This window comes from Myotis nattereri (assembly GCF_964212035.1).
Source record: "Myotis nattereri genome assembly, chromosome: 1".
Lineage (NCBI taxonomy): Eukaryota > Metazoa > Chordata > Mammalia > Chiroptera > Vespertilionidae > Myotis > Myotis nattereri.
The window spans coordinates 221,981,915-221,998,160 of record NC_138075.1 but is presented as its reverse complement, the minus strand read 5'-3'; the positions used below and the strand labels follow the sequence as shown (position 1 = coordinate 221,998,160).

General features: G+C 42.7%; 1 protein-coding gene across 12 annotated transcripts in view; it reads right to left on the bottom strand.

Moving 5' to 3' along the window:
- The window catches only part of LOC308524245 (ligand-dependent nuclear receptor corepressor-like protein), a gene marked incomplete at both ends in the record, with an annotated part of 150,258 nt that overhangs the window by 75,547 nt on the left and 58,465 nt on the right, over positions 1-16,246 (bottom strand). For 10 of the 12 annotated variants that reach the window (XR_013996393.1, XR_013996394.1, XM_081098486.1 and 7 more), the window contains 3 exons: positions 1,311-1,440; positions 2,358-2,437; positions 13,146-13,211. Coding sequence is in view for 10 of the 12 variants with exons in the window: in XM_081098486.1 (XP_080954612.1) it covers positions 1,311-1,440; positions 2,358-2,437; positions 13,146-13,211 (276 nt within the window). The remainder of the gene's footprint in view (positions 1-1,310; positions 1,441-2,357; positions 2,438-13,145; positions 13,212-16,246) is intronic. The other 2 variants (XM_081098485.1, XM_081098487.1) reach the window with 2 other exon arrangements.

Here is a 16,246-nt window from a genome sequence, read left to right as displayed (position 1 = left end):
GGGGTGCCTAGCCAGTCTGGATGAGGGGCTGAGGGCCGTTTTCAGGCTGGCGGGCAACTGAAGCTCCCAGCCTCTCCTTTTTTTCGTTTTTTTTTTTTTATTCTGGGATTTATTTACCTTCTATAGCTATCACTGGAGCTGAGAGCTGGCTCCAGCTCTGAGGCCCAGCTCCAGCTCTGAGGCTGCGGCTGAAAGCTGGTATCTGGGTTTTTTTAGCTTCTATAATTGAAACATTGTTGCCATCACTGCCGCTCTAAGCCCTGAGGCAGAAGCTGGCCAAAAGCAGGTTTCTGGAGCTTGTCTAGCTTCTATAATTGCAACATTGTTTCTTAGAGTGCAGCTCAGAGGCCGGCAGCAGCAGGCGGGGAACGCTGGCTTCCTCCATCGCTGGAGCAAGCAAGCCTCCTGTTCATTTCAGCTGCGTGGCTGCCGGCCGCCATCTTGGTTGGCAGTTAATTTGCATATTGTCCTGATTAGCCAATGGGAAGGGTAGTGAAGTTACGGTTAATTACCATGTTTGTCTATTATTAGATAGGATATATATTTATATAAATAAATATAAATATGTGTGTGTGTGTGTGTGTGTGTATATATATAATTCTTATGCTAGGCCTTTTAATATACTAGTGATTCTTCTAATCAGAAAATTCTCATATTTCAACACATAAAAGACCTCCTAACATTTAAGATTATACAAAAGCCTGCTTTCTTAAAGATGAGGACTGTTTTCAATATTATTAAAACTTGCAAGTTAACAATTTAACAGAAAATATTTGATATTACCTAATTTCAAACAGGATTAAAAGCAAAACCGGGTCAATATCTAGAAGAAGACAGTAATGTTTTTCTCAATCTCTGGAAGTTGGGGTTAGAATGATCTCCCTCCCATCCTGTATTCCTCTATACCATGACTTACTATGTGGTGAAAATTAAGACACACTACTACTGTAGAAATGGCCAAGAACAAAAAATGGAAGATTCTATATTTCTATATTTTCCCCAGGTAACAAAGATGTAAAAGCTACTTCTACCTGATAATATGTAGCAAGTAAAGTAACAAATGAAACAAGCCTCATTTGGTTTATATAGTTTAGATAAACAGGAATTAAAAAAGAATACTGACATCTTAATGTCAAGTAAGCTACTCAAGCTACCAAAGAAACAGCTGATAAATGCTATAATTTATTCGAAAGAAAGTTTTGCAATGTAATATATCTATCACTTATTAAACATGAAAGAACATTTGAAGTCTTGAAAACAGCAACAAAATAAGGAACACCAGAAGCATAAAAAATGTGTACCAACATTACCTTTCTTTCGAAAGAGTGCATTTAGGTAATTTTCTGCTTGGCATTCAATCTTTTCAGTGTTGGACTGGCCCTGAGATGACAGTTCCTCTGTTGGTGTTGACTGTGAAGAATCAAGAGATGGTATACAATCCTAAAATTATATATATATAAAAAAACACCAACATTAAAAAAATCACTTTGTAACTGTGGGATTCCATTAAAAATGGCAAAAAATTTAACTCTCTAAATGCTCATTTGTTCTATCTTTTAAATATATCAAATTATATAGAGAATATTAAATTTGAAACAGGAGTCAGGAAAAAAGAAATTTAGCTCTAACAGAGGGCCAACTTAACCTTATTTTTTAGCAAAACTATAATCAAAAAAGAGGGAAGAGCAGATAAGATATATTGCTGAATTATTTCACTATATAACATGCCAGCAATGAGAATTTTAACAACAAAGCAGTTATGTTTACCTACTAATCTGACCAAAATAGGTTCATGTTCTTGAGTTCTCATTTCCTCTCAGCCCTCTCACAACAGTACGTAAAGAATTAAGATGCAACCATACAAGAAGATGCTGCTTGCCTAGTTTATACCCTGTTTACAGTAGACCCTAAATATTTAATAATTTACACAGGAGATGATTACGATATCCAAAAGACTTCAAGAGAAAGGAGAAAGTTAAAATGTAATACCACATTATCCTCCAACTACTGATTCCTGAGAAATCAGCCTGTAGGATGGTCTCAGACCAAACCAGACCTCCAAGATCATCAGCCTTGTCTATATAAATACAAAACAGATCTGAACTGATTTCATGAGTTAGGGAGCTATGAGAAAAAAATGTGAAATAAGCAAAAAAGATGAGTAGTTTGGGATTTTCACCTACTAGATAAGCTAAATGTTAGACTTCTAACATGAGACTTTAATTTTCTTCTCATTGCCAAAAATCAAGTATTTATATTCTACTATAAGTCACAAAGTTTCAAAACAAATTAAGTTCAAAAATTGTGTTACAATTGTGCAAATAGTTTAGAAATAATTTCATAGCACTAAAACTTACACTGACTGCTTCTCTTTGTAGGTTACAAAATGAACATTTTTCATCCATAGACCAGTCAGTCAGTTCTTCTGGTTCACAGTCTTTAAAAGAGGGAAAAATATTCATTAAATACACTAACTTTATTAAAATAAATAAAAATACCACTCTCCAGAGCAATGGCTCATGTAAAAAAAACTAACTACTAACAGTAAGGGGAAAACACCTAAATTAAATTGGTGACATCTAGAAAGAAATAAACAGGGAAGGCTGTAAGGAGAGTATTTTTGCACTTTTAGGGGATAAAGTAGCAAGAACAATGAGCTGTTTATAAATTAATTTTCTAACAATAGGGTTCATATAGCCTCTGCAAGATTCAATTTATCACTGCCTATTAATTTTTTATTTTCACTATGAAATAAATCAGAACAAAGAGATATGGGGGAAAGGAATAAATTTTGCATATTATGAAAGACAACATAAAACAGAGAAATGGAATAAAGCACCAGAAAAGCCCACAGATTTGAGAACATGGAATGCTGTCCAAGATAAAAGTAGAAATCCAGCCCTGGACAGTTTGGCTCAGTGGATAGAGCGTTGGCCTGCAGACTCAAGGGTCCCAGGTTCAGTTCTGGTCAAGGGCATGTACCTTGGTTGCAGGCACATCCCTGGTGGGGAGTGTGCAGGAGGCAGCTGATCTATGTTTATCTCCCATCAATGTTTCTATCCCTCTCCCTTCCTCTCTGTAAAAAATCAATAAAATATATTTAGAAAAACAGAAGTAGAAATCCACAGCTAAAAAGTCAGACCAGATTTTTATTACATTGTTTAAAGGCTTGTTGCAAGAGTTAAAGCAAAAACCAGGTAACCAAGTTATATTATTCAACACACAACATGACTTTTTTCCCCCAGAAGAATGGTCTTTTATAATTCAACTAGAAGCCCGGTGCACAAAAATTATTTGTGCACTGGGGGGGCGGGGGGGGGGTCCTTCAGCCTGGCCTGTGCCCTCTTGCAGTCTGGGGCACTTCGGGGGATGTCCACCTGATGGCTTAGGCCTGCTCCCTGGGGGAATGGGCCTAAGCTGGCAGTCAGACATCCCTCTGGCAGCCGGGCAGCCCTTGGGGGATGTCCACTTGCCAGCAGGGAGCAGGCCTAAGCTGCAGTTGGATATCCTTAGCGCTGCTGAGGAGGTGGGAGAGGCTCCCACCACCATTGCTGTGCTGGCAGCCATCAGCCTGGCTTATGGCTGAGCAGAGCTCCCACTGTGGGAGCGCACTGACCACCAGAGGCATCTCCTGCATTGAGCGTCTGCCCCCTGGTGGTCAGTGTGTGTCACAGAGACCAGTCATTCCCAGTTGTTCTGCTGTTAGGGTCAATATTACTCCTTTATTATATAGGAGGCCTGGTGCACGGGGGGGGGGGGGGGGGGAGGGCCAGCTGCTTTGCCCTGAAGGGTGTCCCGGATCAGGGTGGGGGTCCCACTGGGGTGTCTGGCCAGCCTGGGTGAGGGGCTGATGGCTGTTTTCAGGCTGGTCAAGCCCCACAGTGGGGACCCTCACCCCATGGGGGTGTGGCCAGCCTGGGTGAGGGGCTGATGGCCGTTTTCAGACTGGCCACGCCTCCCGGTGACCAAAGCTCCCAGCCTCTCCTTTTTCCCCCCCTGGGATTTAGTTATCTTCTATAATTGAAACTTTGTATCCTTGAGCAGAGCCCAGATCCTCCTTGAGCAGAGGCCACAGCCAGCTGGAAGCAGGTATCTGGGATTTATTTATCTTCTATAACTGAAACTTTGTAGCTTTGAGTGAGCTGAGGGCTGGCGGGAAGCTTGGCTTCCTCCATCGCCGGGGGCAACCCAAACCTTCTGCTCGTTCCAGCTCTGTGGCCACCGCCATCTTAGTTGGGTTATTTTGATTGCTCGCTCCTGATTGGCTTGAGCGTAGCAGAGGGACGGTTAATTTGCATGTTTCTCTTTTATTATATAGGATTACTATAATATAGAATATTTGTGGAAAACGAACATTTTGTGATGAAAGATTTTCTGAAGATATAACATTGTCCTCCCAACTATACTTAGTATATACAGTGATTTTTGAAATGTACTCCCTGGAACAGAACTCTCCCCTCTCCCGCCAATTTCTTTTCCCAAATAACTTCACATGAAGAGCCTCAAACCATAAAGCAACCATTATCAATCTGAGGCAGTTACACTAGGACTAATTTGAAAAGCACTGGTGTACCACAGTAATTTACTCTCATACTTTTGAAATACATAATTAAGTTTAATATGTTTCTGGTAAACTACACAGAAAATACCCTTATCTGTTTTTGAAGTGATTATGAGTAAAATTTAGTTAGAATCAGCCCTTAGGATACTGTCGCATCAATCCAAACACACATTTGAAGATAATACATAATAGATAATATAATTTTTGGAATATAAAGTGTAGTGATAGCTTCCTTTGATTTTTGGCAGTGGTCCAGAAATATTCCTGCTATTTATCTGAACTTGGAAAAAGCAGCAAATTGGAACATAAGATCCAGTACAGAATAAAGGAAAGATAACTGTGTTTGAAGTCTATGAAAATCTAGGACTTGAACTTACTAGCTGTAACTAGTCAAGCCATAAAGTTTGTGTTTTTTAAAATTTCCACACCTATAAAATAAGGATCCCACCATTACTTATTTGTGGATCAAATGAAAAAAAAAAAAAAAGTGAAATAATAATTATAAACTACAAACATGATGCAAAAGCTATTAGCAAGGTAGAATTACCAGTCTATTTTAACTCCTGTGCTATCACACCTATATTTAATAAGGTTAGTTTGCAGAAGGCAGATAATTTTAATTTAATATCCGCTTAAGATATTAAACACGCCTTTTTAAACAACCTGACAAATCAAAAAGTTTATGCAATCTATACAATTATAAACCCAGAAGTGTAGTTATATATATTTATAACTTTTTTCAACCTTTCACTCTGTCACTGGAACAGAATCATACATTTACACTCTTGAATACAGGATCATGCAGTGTCTTACTAGGGAGCCAGAGCTCTCTGACCGATGGGATGAATACGGAGAAGTGACAGTATCCAATTCTAAACTGAGGAATAAAAATGCATGGTAAGTTCACCCAGTTCTCCTGAGCTTCCACCATCCAACACGTGAAGAACTTGCTTCATATAATCATTACGCCTTCAGTCTGTGACCTGGAGTCATGAGGTGATGTGATCCCCATCCACAGCCTAGAGTTCAGTGAATCTGATCACGCATAAGCATGGAACAGATTTTGAAGCTGTTTGTTATGCAACATTAGTGTAGCAAAAACTTGACTCATATGTTAAGCAGAAGATAATTTTGATAGATCAATGAAATCTAAACTGCTTTTTTATTATAACTACATGAATGGCGAATATGAAAGCAATCTAGCATTGTGATTTTTGAAAAATAGGTGGTAGGCTAGGGAAGGGGTATATCCGAAAAATCATTGTAAGGTTTCATGAAGTTTCAGTGATAAAATATGTTGATTCAAAGGATAACTGGATTAATTAAAACCATTATCAGTTGTAAAATAAAATTGGGCATGCTGAGATTATCCTCATTTATTTCAGAAGTCCTTCAAGGAAATGTTAATTAAAATAAATGTCTACATCTACACTAATAAAAGAGAAAAATGGTAATTGTTGTACGGCGATACCGTTTTCATTGGCTAATCAGGGCTATATGCAAATTAACTGCCAATTAAGATTGGCAGTTAACTGCCAACAAGATGGCGGTTAATTTGCATATGCAGGCACAATGCAGGGAGGCGAAAGGGAAAGCAGGAAGAAACCCCCTGCCACTGACAGTGATCGGAAACCCGGGGGGGGGGGGGAGCTAAGAGCTGGGGGGCAGGGCAAAGGCGGCCCTGGGGCTGCCTTTGCCCTGCCCCCAGCCATGATCGGAGAATCAGGCGCCTTTGCCGCCCTGGCCAGTGATAGCAGGAAGTAGGGGTGGAGCCAGCGATGGGAGCTGGGCACGGTCGAAGCTGGCAGTCCCGGGAGCTAGGGGTCCCTTGCCTGGACCTAAAGCAAAGCCCACGACTGCGGCATCCCCCGCTGCCACTGCGGGTCCCCGCTGCCTGGGCCGGACGCTTAGGCCAGAGGCGTTAGGCCTGGGCAGGGGCGGAGCCTGCAACCGCGGGGAGCTGGGGGTCCCCTGCCCAGGCCTGACACCTCTGCTGGAGGCCTCAGGCCTGGTCAAGGGGCCGATCTGGTGATTGGTGATCGGAGGGTGATGAGGGTCAACTCCTCTGGCTGAGGCATCAGGCCTGGGTGGGGGGCGGAGCTGGGGATTGGGGGGATATGATGGTCCCCTTGCCCAGGCCTGAAGCCTGGGTCAGAGGCGTCAGGCTTGGGCGGGGGGTGGAGCAAGCGATCAGAGGGAGATGGGGGTCCCCTGCCCAGGCATGATTCCTGGGCCAGAGGCCTCAGACCTGGGCGGGGGCCAGAGCCAGTGATCGGGGGGAGATGGGGGTCCCCTGTCCAAGCCTGACACCTCTGGCGGAGGCGTCAGTCCTGGGCAAGGGGCCGATCAGGCGATCGGAGGGTGATGGGGGTCAACGCCTGAGGGCTCCCAGTATGTGAGAGGGGGCAGACTGGGCTGAGGGACACTCCCCCCCCCCCCACCCAGTGCACGAATTTCGTGCACTGGGCCCCTAGTAGTTAAATAAAGAGCAATGAATAATCAATGACTACATAAATGCCAGTAAATTTTGCTGGATTCAAAAGATCTATGACTTTACAAATATTTAAAAATTACTCTTTCTCCAGCAACTTTTGATTTTTGAATCCAAATAAACAATGGTAGGATTATATATATATACACTATATATGAAAACAGATTTTGAAAAATCAACGATAGACCCGATTTCTCCCTCTGTACAGGTTGTCTGTTCATGTCATAAAAATTAAATAAAAACTAAATAAAAACAGAACATAATCATTTTCTCTCTCACATACACTTTGACAATGAATCAGGTTATCTTCTTTAAAAAAAAGTTGTCTCTCATTTTGAAAATTTTAAAACATGATTGTATAAGTTCAAAAGGGTCAAATTGTGTACTTTACAGGAACAACCATACTAATGTCATGCCCTAGCCAATTTTCTCAGCGGATATATAGCGTTGGAACTGCGGACAGAAGGGTCCCAGGTTTGATTCCAGTCAAGGGCACATGCCCAGGTTGCGGGTCCTATCCCCAGTAGGGGGTATGCAGGAGGCAGCCAATCAATGATTCTCTCTCATCATTGATGTTTCTACCTCTCTCTCCCTTCTTCTCTGAAATCGATAAAAATATATATATTTTTAAAAGGGTAATGTCATAATGAAAACTGATAGTAAATGAATGACCATCCTTTCCACTGCAGGTAAGTACTCTTATAGTCAGTTTCCCTCAATCATTTAACCTAATCTATCTTGGAAAGATAACAGACTTTGAAATTAGAAAACCTTGGTACTGAACCATGGGTTTTCCACATTCCAGATGTCGCCTTGGGCAAATTACTTTCTCTGAGCTTCAGTTTCCCTCTCTGTAAAATGATGATACAGCTTAAGGCTGTAGTATAAATTAAATAAAAAATATGCAAAGCACCTAATAAGCCCTAATAAGATTTTACTTTTATTTTATTTTAAATAATAACACTTCTTTTGAATGTTTTTATTGTATTCAGTAGCCTTTAACCATAGGAAATAAATCTGGAATTCCCAAAGACAAAACCCAATAAAAAGTGAAAGAAAAATACTGAACTAGATTTTTCATGAAGGTCATGAAAAAGTGATTATCACTATGTTGATTTTGAGGTAAGAGACTGAAGAGTGGGCAATTTTAAAATAATTTTCAAGGGGCTGGGAGGAAGGGACTGTAAAGGGGGGGAAAATGGGAGATATCTATAATACTATCATTAATAAAAAATATATTTAAAAAAAGAACTTAAATAATTTAGCCTGTAAAAAGATAAAATAATTTTCCATTATGAAACTACATATTAACCATATTGAAAAAAACAAAAAAGAAAAACTATTCTGAATCCCATCAGCCAGAGATAATGATTAACACTTGCAATATGTCCTTCCAATTTATCTATGCCTTTTTAAAAATTAGAAGCAACCGATTATTTGAGAAGAACAATAAAATTGGGGATAAATCTCTAGCCAGAATAAGCAAGAAAAAAAACCCCCAGAAAATAATGGGAAATAAATGATGGGCCATCACTATTGGTCCTGTGAATATTAAAAGAATATTGTGAACATTAGTTGTCCACAAATTTTATAACTTTAGATGAAATGGATGAATTACTTGAAAGACACAGTATACCAGATTTCACACAAGAAAAAATAAAGAAGCTCAATAGGTCATTTCTATTAAAAATTTAAATCAATAATTAATAACCTCTCAAAACAGAAAGCTTTAGCCCAGATGGTTTCTCCACAATCTGCTCCAGAAAAAGGAAATATTTCCTCACATACTCTGATTCCATCATTACCCAAATAGCAAAACCTGTCTGAATAGATACCTCACCCAAGAAGATATTCTGAGAACAAATTAAACAAATGAAAAGGCACTCAACATCATATTCCATTAGAGAATTGCAAATTAAGATAAGAAAATACTACACACCTAACAGTATGGTTAAAGTCCAATACACTGACAACATCAAATGGTGGTGAGGACGTAGAGCTAAAAGAAATGGTGGGAATGCAAAATATTATGGCCACTTTTGAAGATAGTCTGGCAGGTTCTTCCAAAGCTAACCATGGTCTTCCCAATGCCATGGTGCTCCTAGGTATTTACTCAAATGAGGTGAAAAAAAGTCCACACAAAAACCTACACACAAATGTTTACAGCTGCTTTATTCGTAACTAGAGGCCCGGTGCACAAAAATTTGTGCACTCGGGGGGTGGCGGGGGGGGGGGGGGGGTCCCTCAGCCCGGCTTGTGCCCTCTCGCAGTCTGGGACCCCTCCGGAGATAACGACCTGATGGCTTAGGCCTGCTCCTGGGTGGCAAAGGGCAGGCCCAATCCCTAGGTGCAGCCCCTGGTTGGGCTCAGAGCAGGGCCGATTGCGGAGTTGGGGCGCCGCCCCGTCATGCACAGAGTAGGGCGGATTGGGAGGTTGCGATGCCACCCTCAGCCACACTCAGGGTAGGGCTGATTGGGGGGCTGGGGCACCGCCCCATGTCACACTCAAGGCAGGGTCGATGGGGAGGTTGTAGTGCCACCCCGTCACACACAGAGCAGGAGAAATCAGGGGGTTGGGGTGCTGCACCCTGTCACCCACAGAGCAGGGCCCATCAGGGGGGTTGGGGCTCTGTACCCTGTCACGCACAGAGCAGGGCCAATGAGGGGGTTGAGGAGCTCCTCCCTGTCACTCACAGAGTAGGGCCGATAGGGGAGTTGGGGCACCGCCCCATCACACACAGAGCAGGGTGGATCAGGGGGTTGGGGCACCGCGCTCTATCACCCACAGAGCAGGGGCAATCAGGGGGTTGGAGCGCCGCCACTGTCACACTCAGGGCAGGGCCTATGGGGAGGTTATGGCTCTACCCCACCACACACAGAGCAGGGCCCATGGGGTGGGGGTTGGGGCGCCACTCTCTATCACCCACAAAGCAGGGTCAATCAGGTGGTTGGGGCGCCGCCACTCTCACACTCAGGGCAGGGCCAATGGGGAGATTATGGCTCTACCCTGTCACACACAGAGCAGGGCCGATCAGGGGGTTGGGGCGCCGCCACTCTCACACTCAGGGCAGGGCCAATGGGGAGATTATGGCTCTACCCTGTCACACACAGAGCAGGGCCGATCAGGGGGTTGGGGCACTCCTCCGTCACACATAGAGCAGGGCCGATCAGGGGGTTGGAGCACCACACCCTGTCACACAGAGAGCCGCAGGGCGATCATGGGGTTGGGGAGCTCCCCCTATCAGGCACAGAGCAGGGCTGATCAAAGGGTTGGGGCGCCTTCCCCTGTCACAAACAGAGCAGGGCGGATAGGGAGGTTATGGCCCCGCCCCCTGTCACACACAGAGCCGCAGGGCAATCAGGGGGTTTGGGCGCTGCCCCATCACACTGATCCCAGTGCCGGGAGGCCTCTCGGCTCCGCTGATCCCGGTGCTGGGAGGCCTATTACCCTTTTACTATATAAGATAGAGGCCTGGTGCACGGTTGGGGGCCGGCTGGTTTGCCCTGAAGGGTGTCCTGGATCAGGGTGGGGGTCCCCACTGGGGTGCCTGGCCAGCCTGGGTGAGGGGATGATGGCTGTTTGCAGCTGGTCACACACTCTTCAGGGTGGGGGTCCCCACTGGGGTGCCTGGCCAGTCTGGGTGAGGGGCTGAGGGCTGTTTTCAGGCTGGAGGGTGACTGAAGCTCCCAACCGCTCCTTTTTTTCTTTTATTCTGGGCCAGCTTTAGCTCTGAGGCTTGGCTCCAACTCTGAGGCCTCTGATGCTGAAAGCAGGTATCTGGTTTGTTTGGGTTCTATAATCGAAACACTGTTTCAACTCCAGCTCTGAGTTCCCGGCTGGCTGAAAGCAGGTTTCTGGGGTTTTGTTTAGCTTCTATATTTGTAACAATGTTTCAAACTGCAAGCTCAGAGGCCGGCAGCGACAGGTGGGGAACGTTGGAGTCCTCCGTCACTGAAGCAAGTAAGCTTCATGTTCACTTCAAGCTGCCTGGCTGCCGGCGGCCATCTTGGCTGGCAGTTAATTTGCATATCGCCCTGATTAGCCAATGGGAAGGGTAGCAGATGTATGGCTAATTACCATGTTTCTCTTTTATTAGATAGGATTAGTGCAATCATATTTATGCAACTTTAATTAGAAGTCTTTTTAATTAAAAAAAAGCAAGAAAGAATTATCCTATGAAATTTGGAGAAAAGCTAGAACATTAGGGATGAGAAAGGGCAATGAAATTATGTGCCTATATAAGAAAAAAAGATTGAGTTCCAAAGCTTAGCCAATTTTATAAATACCCTACCAAGGGAAAAAAAAATGCACAAAAGCGGAAATAAAGTACAAAATCTATTGGAATAAAAAAATAAATGGAATAAGATATACAGCAGTAGGGTATGAAATCAATTAATTAATTAAATTTGTCATAATAGATCCAAAATGTAATATTGTGCAGCCATTTAGAATAATGACCAAAAACTTTATATACCCAAATGATATACTAGTGTACAAACATAGTAGATACAAAAACTATATACTATATGGACAGTATATACTACTTTAATAAAACAATAAATACATACAAACATATTTTAAACTTAATTATAAAAATGTTAAAGGTTATGTGTCATGGACTAATTTTTTACTTTTGGGCTCATTTATATTTTCTAATTTCCTAAAATGAACATGTGTTATTTGTACACAAAAGAAATAATCGTCAAAAAATAAAATACACGTATTTATTTCCTTAGAAAATTCTGTCCTTTGTATAATAACTAATTTCTGAAGGAACATAAATTCATACATATATTCAAAACTATATATGTAAATAAATGAAAGCAAGAGGCTAAAAATCACAAGCTGGACTTTGGGTTATCAGAAAGCAATTAAGTATAATGCTACCTTCTGATATGAATGAAAAACAGCAGGCTGGAGAAATACCAAGTATAGGTTAAACTCTTATTTCTTAGATTTTTCCTTTATTTATAAGCTCAGAAAAAAAAGGTGAAACTATAGTCAGTTTTGCTTATAACAGGTAAAAATATTTAATTCAGTGTTAAGGTATGACACAGTGAGAGATGTTGAAAGTTTAAAAGATAAGAAGATAAAGATCTTAGCCATAAGAATGATAAAATATTGGAATGGGAATATTTTGGAATCTTGATCCTTATTGTCATGTTCTGCATGGATATCATTCATCTGATTGAAGATGGGTGGTTGGGACAAATGATCTTGCATAGATACTGTCAGCTCTATGATTCATAGCTCAATCATCCTCCTCAACATTAACAAAGAATGAGCAGAAAACTTTTGACTACACCAACTATCACTGTAACTACCTCAACTCAACAGACTTATATACACAGAGGGAAGGGCCTTTAAGTCTACTAGATAGGACTTTGGTCTTAACAGAAAGGAAGGTACCAGAGTAGGGCAGAAGGTAAAAGAGTTAGCATTGAAAAGTGACAAGATACAGAAATAATTCAATCAAAATCAAACTAGAAAATCTATTCTAGCATTACCCATTTTGTAAATGAACTGTACTATAAACTTTCACATGCCTACAAAAATGTTCTCTCCTAGTGCTCTAGGTTTCCAAGCAAGCAGTAAAACAGCTAAACTATGCTACCACAGCAATTATAATACAGATCAAAATCGTATACCAGGATTTATGCAACAACATTTGGAAGGGTGGGCTATAATAAATAGAGGAGGCTACACATAAATAGAAAACTCTGAACACATATATGGCAGGATTTCTCAGAGTGACAATCGGAGTTCTAGAATGCCTGTATCATAAGCAACAGGCAACTGAACCCTTTTAAGTCCTCTTTAAGAAGAAGTCAGGGAATGTAATGTATAAAATGACAAAAATCAAATTTTACCACTGAGCCAAAACAAACTTCATTTACAATTTTGATCAGTATACTAAATTTTTTAAAGATTATAACATCATGTAATAATAGGAATCACTTTTATGTATTCATTTAAAATATTTTTAATTAAACAATAACACAAATTCATGTTTAGTATAAAGTTAATGTAGAACAACCATTTCTCATCTGTTAAATGGGACAGAAGGTTAAAATTTTGAAATAAAACGTTACCTTCAAATAAACTGAGGTCTCTTCGTAGCCGTGGTCCATAAAGCCCTTCTAAAATACTCTCAAAACCTGTGTTATTAAAGAAAGAAAAGAATATTAACTACGAAAGAAAGCTTAATTTTACAATAACAAAAAAACCATAAACTCTATAGGAATCAGCAAATTATAAACTTAACATACTATAAGGTGTCATTTTTCCTTTAGTTGAATTAATCTGAACTAGAAAATACATAACATAATAAACAATCATATAATAACTATCAGAAATTACATGATTATAAAGAAACATTCAAATGTAAATGTTCACTACTAAAACAGGTAAACATTTTTGTCATTTAGAAATATTCCCAGGTTAAGTTATTACGGGCAGATTTCTTTTGTAATAATTTTGTAGAGAGGAGAAGAATAACTAGAAAAGATGTATAATTCTGTTTATATTTGTTAACAACCTATGTTAGCTTATAAAAAGTAGCATCTTGAACCTCAATTACCAAAATGAGTAAATGAGTGCCAGTGGAGAGAAATTCTTGCTATGAAAAGTATGATGGCCCCGGCCAGGTGGCTCAGTTGATTGGAGCATCATCCAGGGCACCAAAAAGGCTGCAGTTCAATTCCAGGTTGGGACACATAACTAGGCTGTGGGTTTGATCCCTGTAGGGGCGCCTACGGGAGGCAATCAAGTGATGTTTCTCTTTCACATGGATGTTCCCCCCTCTGTCTCCTCCTCTCCCCTTTCCCCTCTCTAAAATCAACAAACATATCCTTGGGTGAGGATTAAAAAAAATATGAGGTATAAAATGTTAACCTACTTGTAAAAATCATGACAATAATTTCTTCATGGGTATGGACTATTTTAAAAAATTATTGAAAATCTTGTCAAGTTAAAAACCTCGTTCATGTAGTGTCCTACTTTCTGGATATACTAATTTTAAGATTTTGCAACTTTCTTTTTGAAATCTGTATTATATTAAATTTTAAGCAGTTTTTTGATAAACTACAAGGCATCCAAAGGAAAATGACCAGAATGGCAAAATAACTGGGAAATTAAGAAAAGGAACTACTTAAAGAATGCTTAAATTAGGGAGGGAAAATATTAAAGGTAGATTGATAGATCTGAAAAATGAAGATAAAGGATATTTTCTCAGTGATATTCCTAAATTGTAAAAATGCAGAAATACTACTATAGAAACGTTCCATAAATCATGCTTTAAAAAGACATGTTAACATCTCTATAATCAAGATGCATATACAAGTCAATGATGTGTCATAGTAAAAAAAAAAATTACATTTTTTCACATAGAACATGAAGAAATGATGCATCTTATCCTACGTAATAAAAGAGAAACACGGTAATTGGCGTACGACCGCTACCCTTTCCATTGGCTAATCAGGGCGATACGCAAATTAACTGCCAGTCAAGATGGTGGCCGGCAGCCAGGCAGCTTGAAACTAACATGAGGCTTGCTTGCTTCAGTGACGGAGGACTCCAACGTTCCCCGCCTGCCGCTGCAGGCCTCTGAGCTGCAACTCTAAGCAACTATGTAACAACTACAGAAGCTAAACAAAACCCCAGAAACCTGCTTTAGTCGGCCGAGCTTCAGCCAGCAGGATCACAACATTGTAAGCAAAGGCCAGAAACCTACTTTCAGCAGTGGAGGCTTAAGAATTGGAGCCTCAGAGCTAAAGCTGGCACAGAATAAAAAAAGAAAAAGAAAAAAAGGAGCGGTTGGGAGCTTCAGTCATCCCCAGCCTGAAAACAGCCCTCAGCCCCTCACCCAGACTGGTCAGGCACCCCAGTGGGGACCCCCCACCCTGAAGGGTGTGTGACCAGCTGCAAACAGCCATCATCCCCTCACCTAGGCTGGCCAGGCACCACAGTGGGGACCCCCACACTGAAGGATTTGTGACCAGCTGCAAACAGGCATCATCTCCTCACCAGGCTGGCCAGGTACCCCAGTGGGGACCCCCACCCGATCCAGGACACCCTTCAGGGTAAACCAGCAGGCCCCCAACCGTGCACGAGGCCTCTACCCTATATAGTAAAAGGGTGATATGCCTCCCAGCACTGGGATCTGTGGAGCCGCGAGGCCTCCCAGCACCGGGATCAGCGTGACAGGGGGCAGCGCCCAAACCCCCTGATCGCCCTGTGGCTCTGTGTGTGACAGGGGGCGGGGCCACAACCTCCCTATCCACCCTGCTCTGTTCGTGACAGGGGAAGGTGCCCCAACCCCCTGACGACCCTGCGGCTCTGTGTGTGACAGGGTGCGGCGCCCCAACCCCTTGATCGGCCCTGCTCTGTGGGTGACAGGGTGCGGTGCCCCAACACCCCCCCCCCCACAACGGGCCCTGCTCTGTGTGTGACGGGGTAGAGCCATAACCTCCCCATTGGCCCTGCCCTGAGTGTGAGAGTGGCGGCACCCCAACCCCCTGATGGGCGCTGCTCTGTGCGTGACAGGGGGCAGCGCGCCAACCCCCCTGACTGGCCCTGCTCTGTGAGTGACAGGGGGCAGTGCCCCAACCCCCTGATTGGCCCTGCTCTGTGCGTGACAGGGGGTGGCGCCGCAACCTCCCCATCGACCCTGCCTTGAGTGTGACAGGGTACAGCGCCCCAACCCCCCAATCGGCCCTACCCTGAGCGTGACTGAGGGTGGCATCACAACCTCCCGATCGCCCTGCTCTGTGCATGACAGGGGGCGGCGCCCCAACTCCGCAATCGGCCCTGCTCTGAGCCCGACCAGGGGCTGCACCTAGGGATTGGGCCTGCCCTCTGCCACCTGGGAGCAGGCCTAAGCCAACAGGTCGTTCTCCCGAGGGGTACCAACTGCGAGAGGGCACAGGCCGGGCTGAGGGACCCCCCCTCCCCCCCGAGTGCACAAATTTTTGCGCACCGGGCCTCTAGTCCTATATAATAAAAGGCTAATATGCAAATAGACCAAATGGCGAAACAACCAGTCCCTATGACACGCATTGACCATCAGGGGGCATGTGCAGAACATGTGGGCGTCAGCTGCGGCAGGATGGTGGAGCAGGTGTGTGTGGGCGTCAGACCAAGGCAGAGGGTGAGCCTCTGGTGGTTATTGAAAATTCTTTGGTCCTGTGCTCAG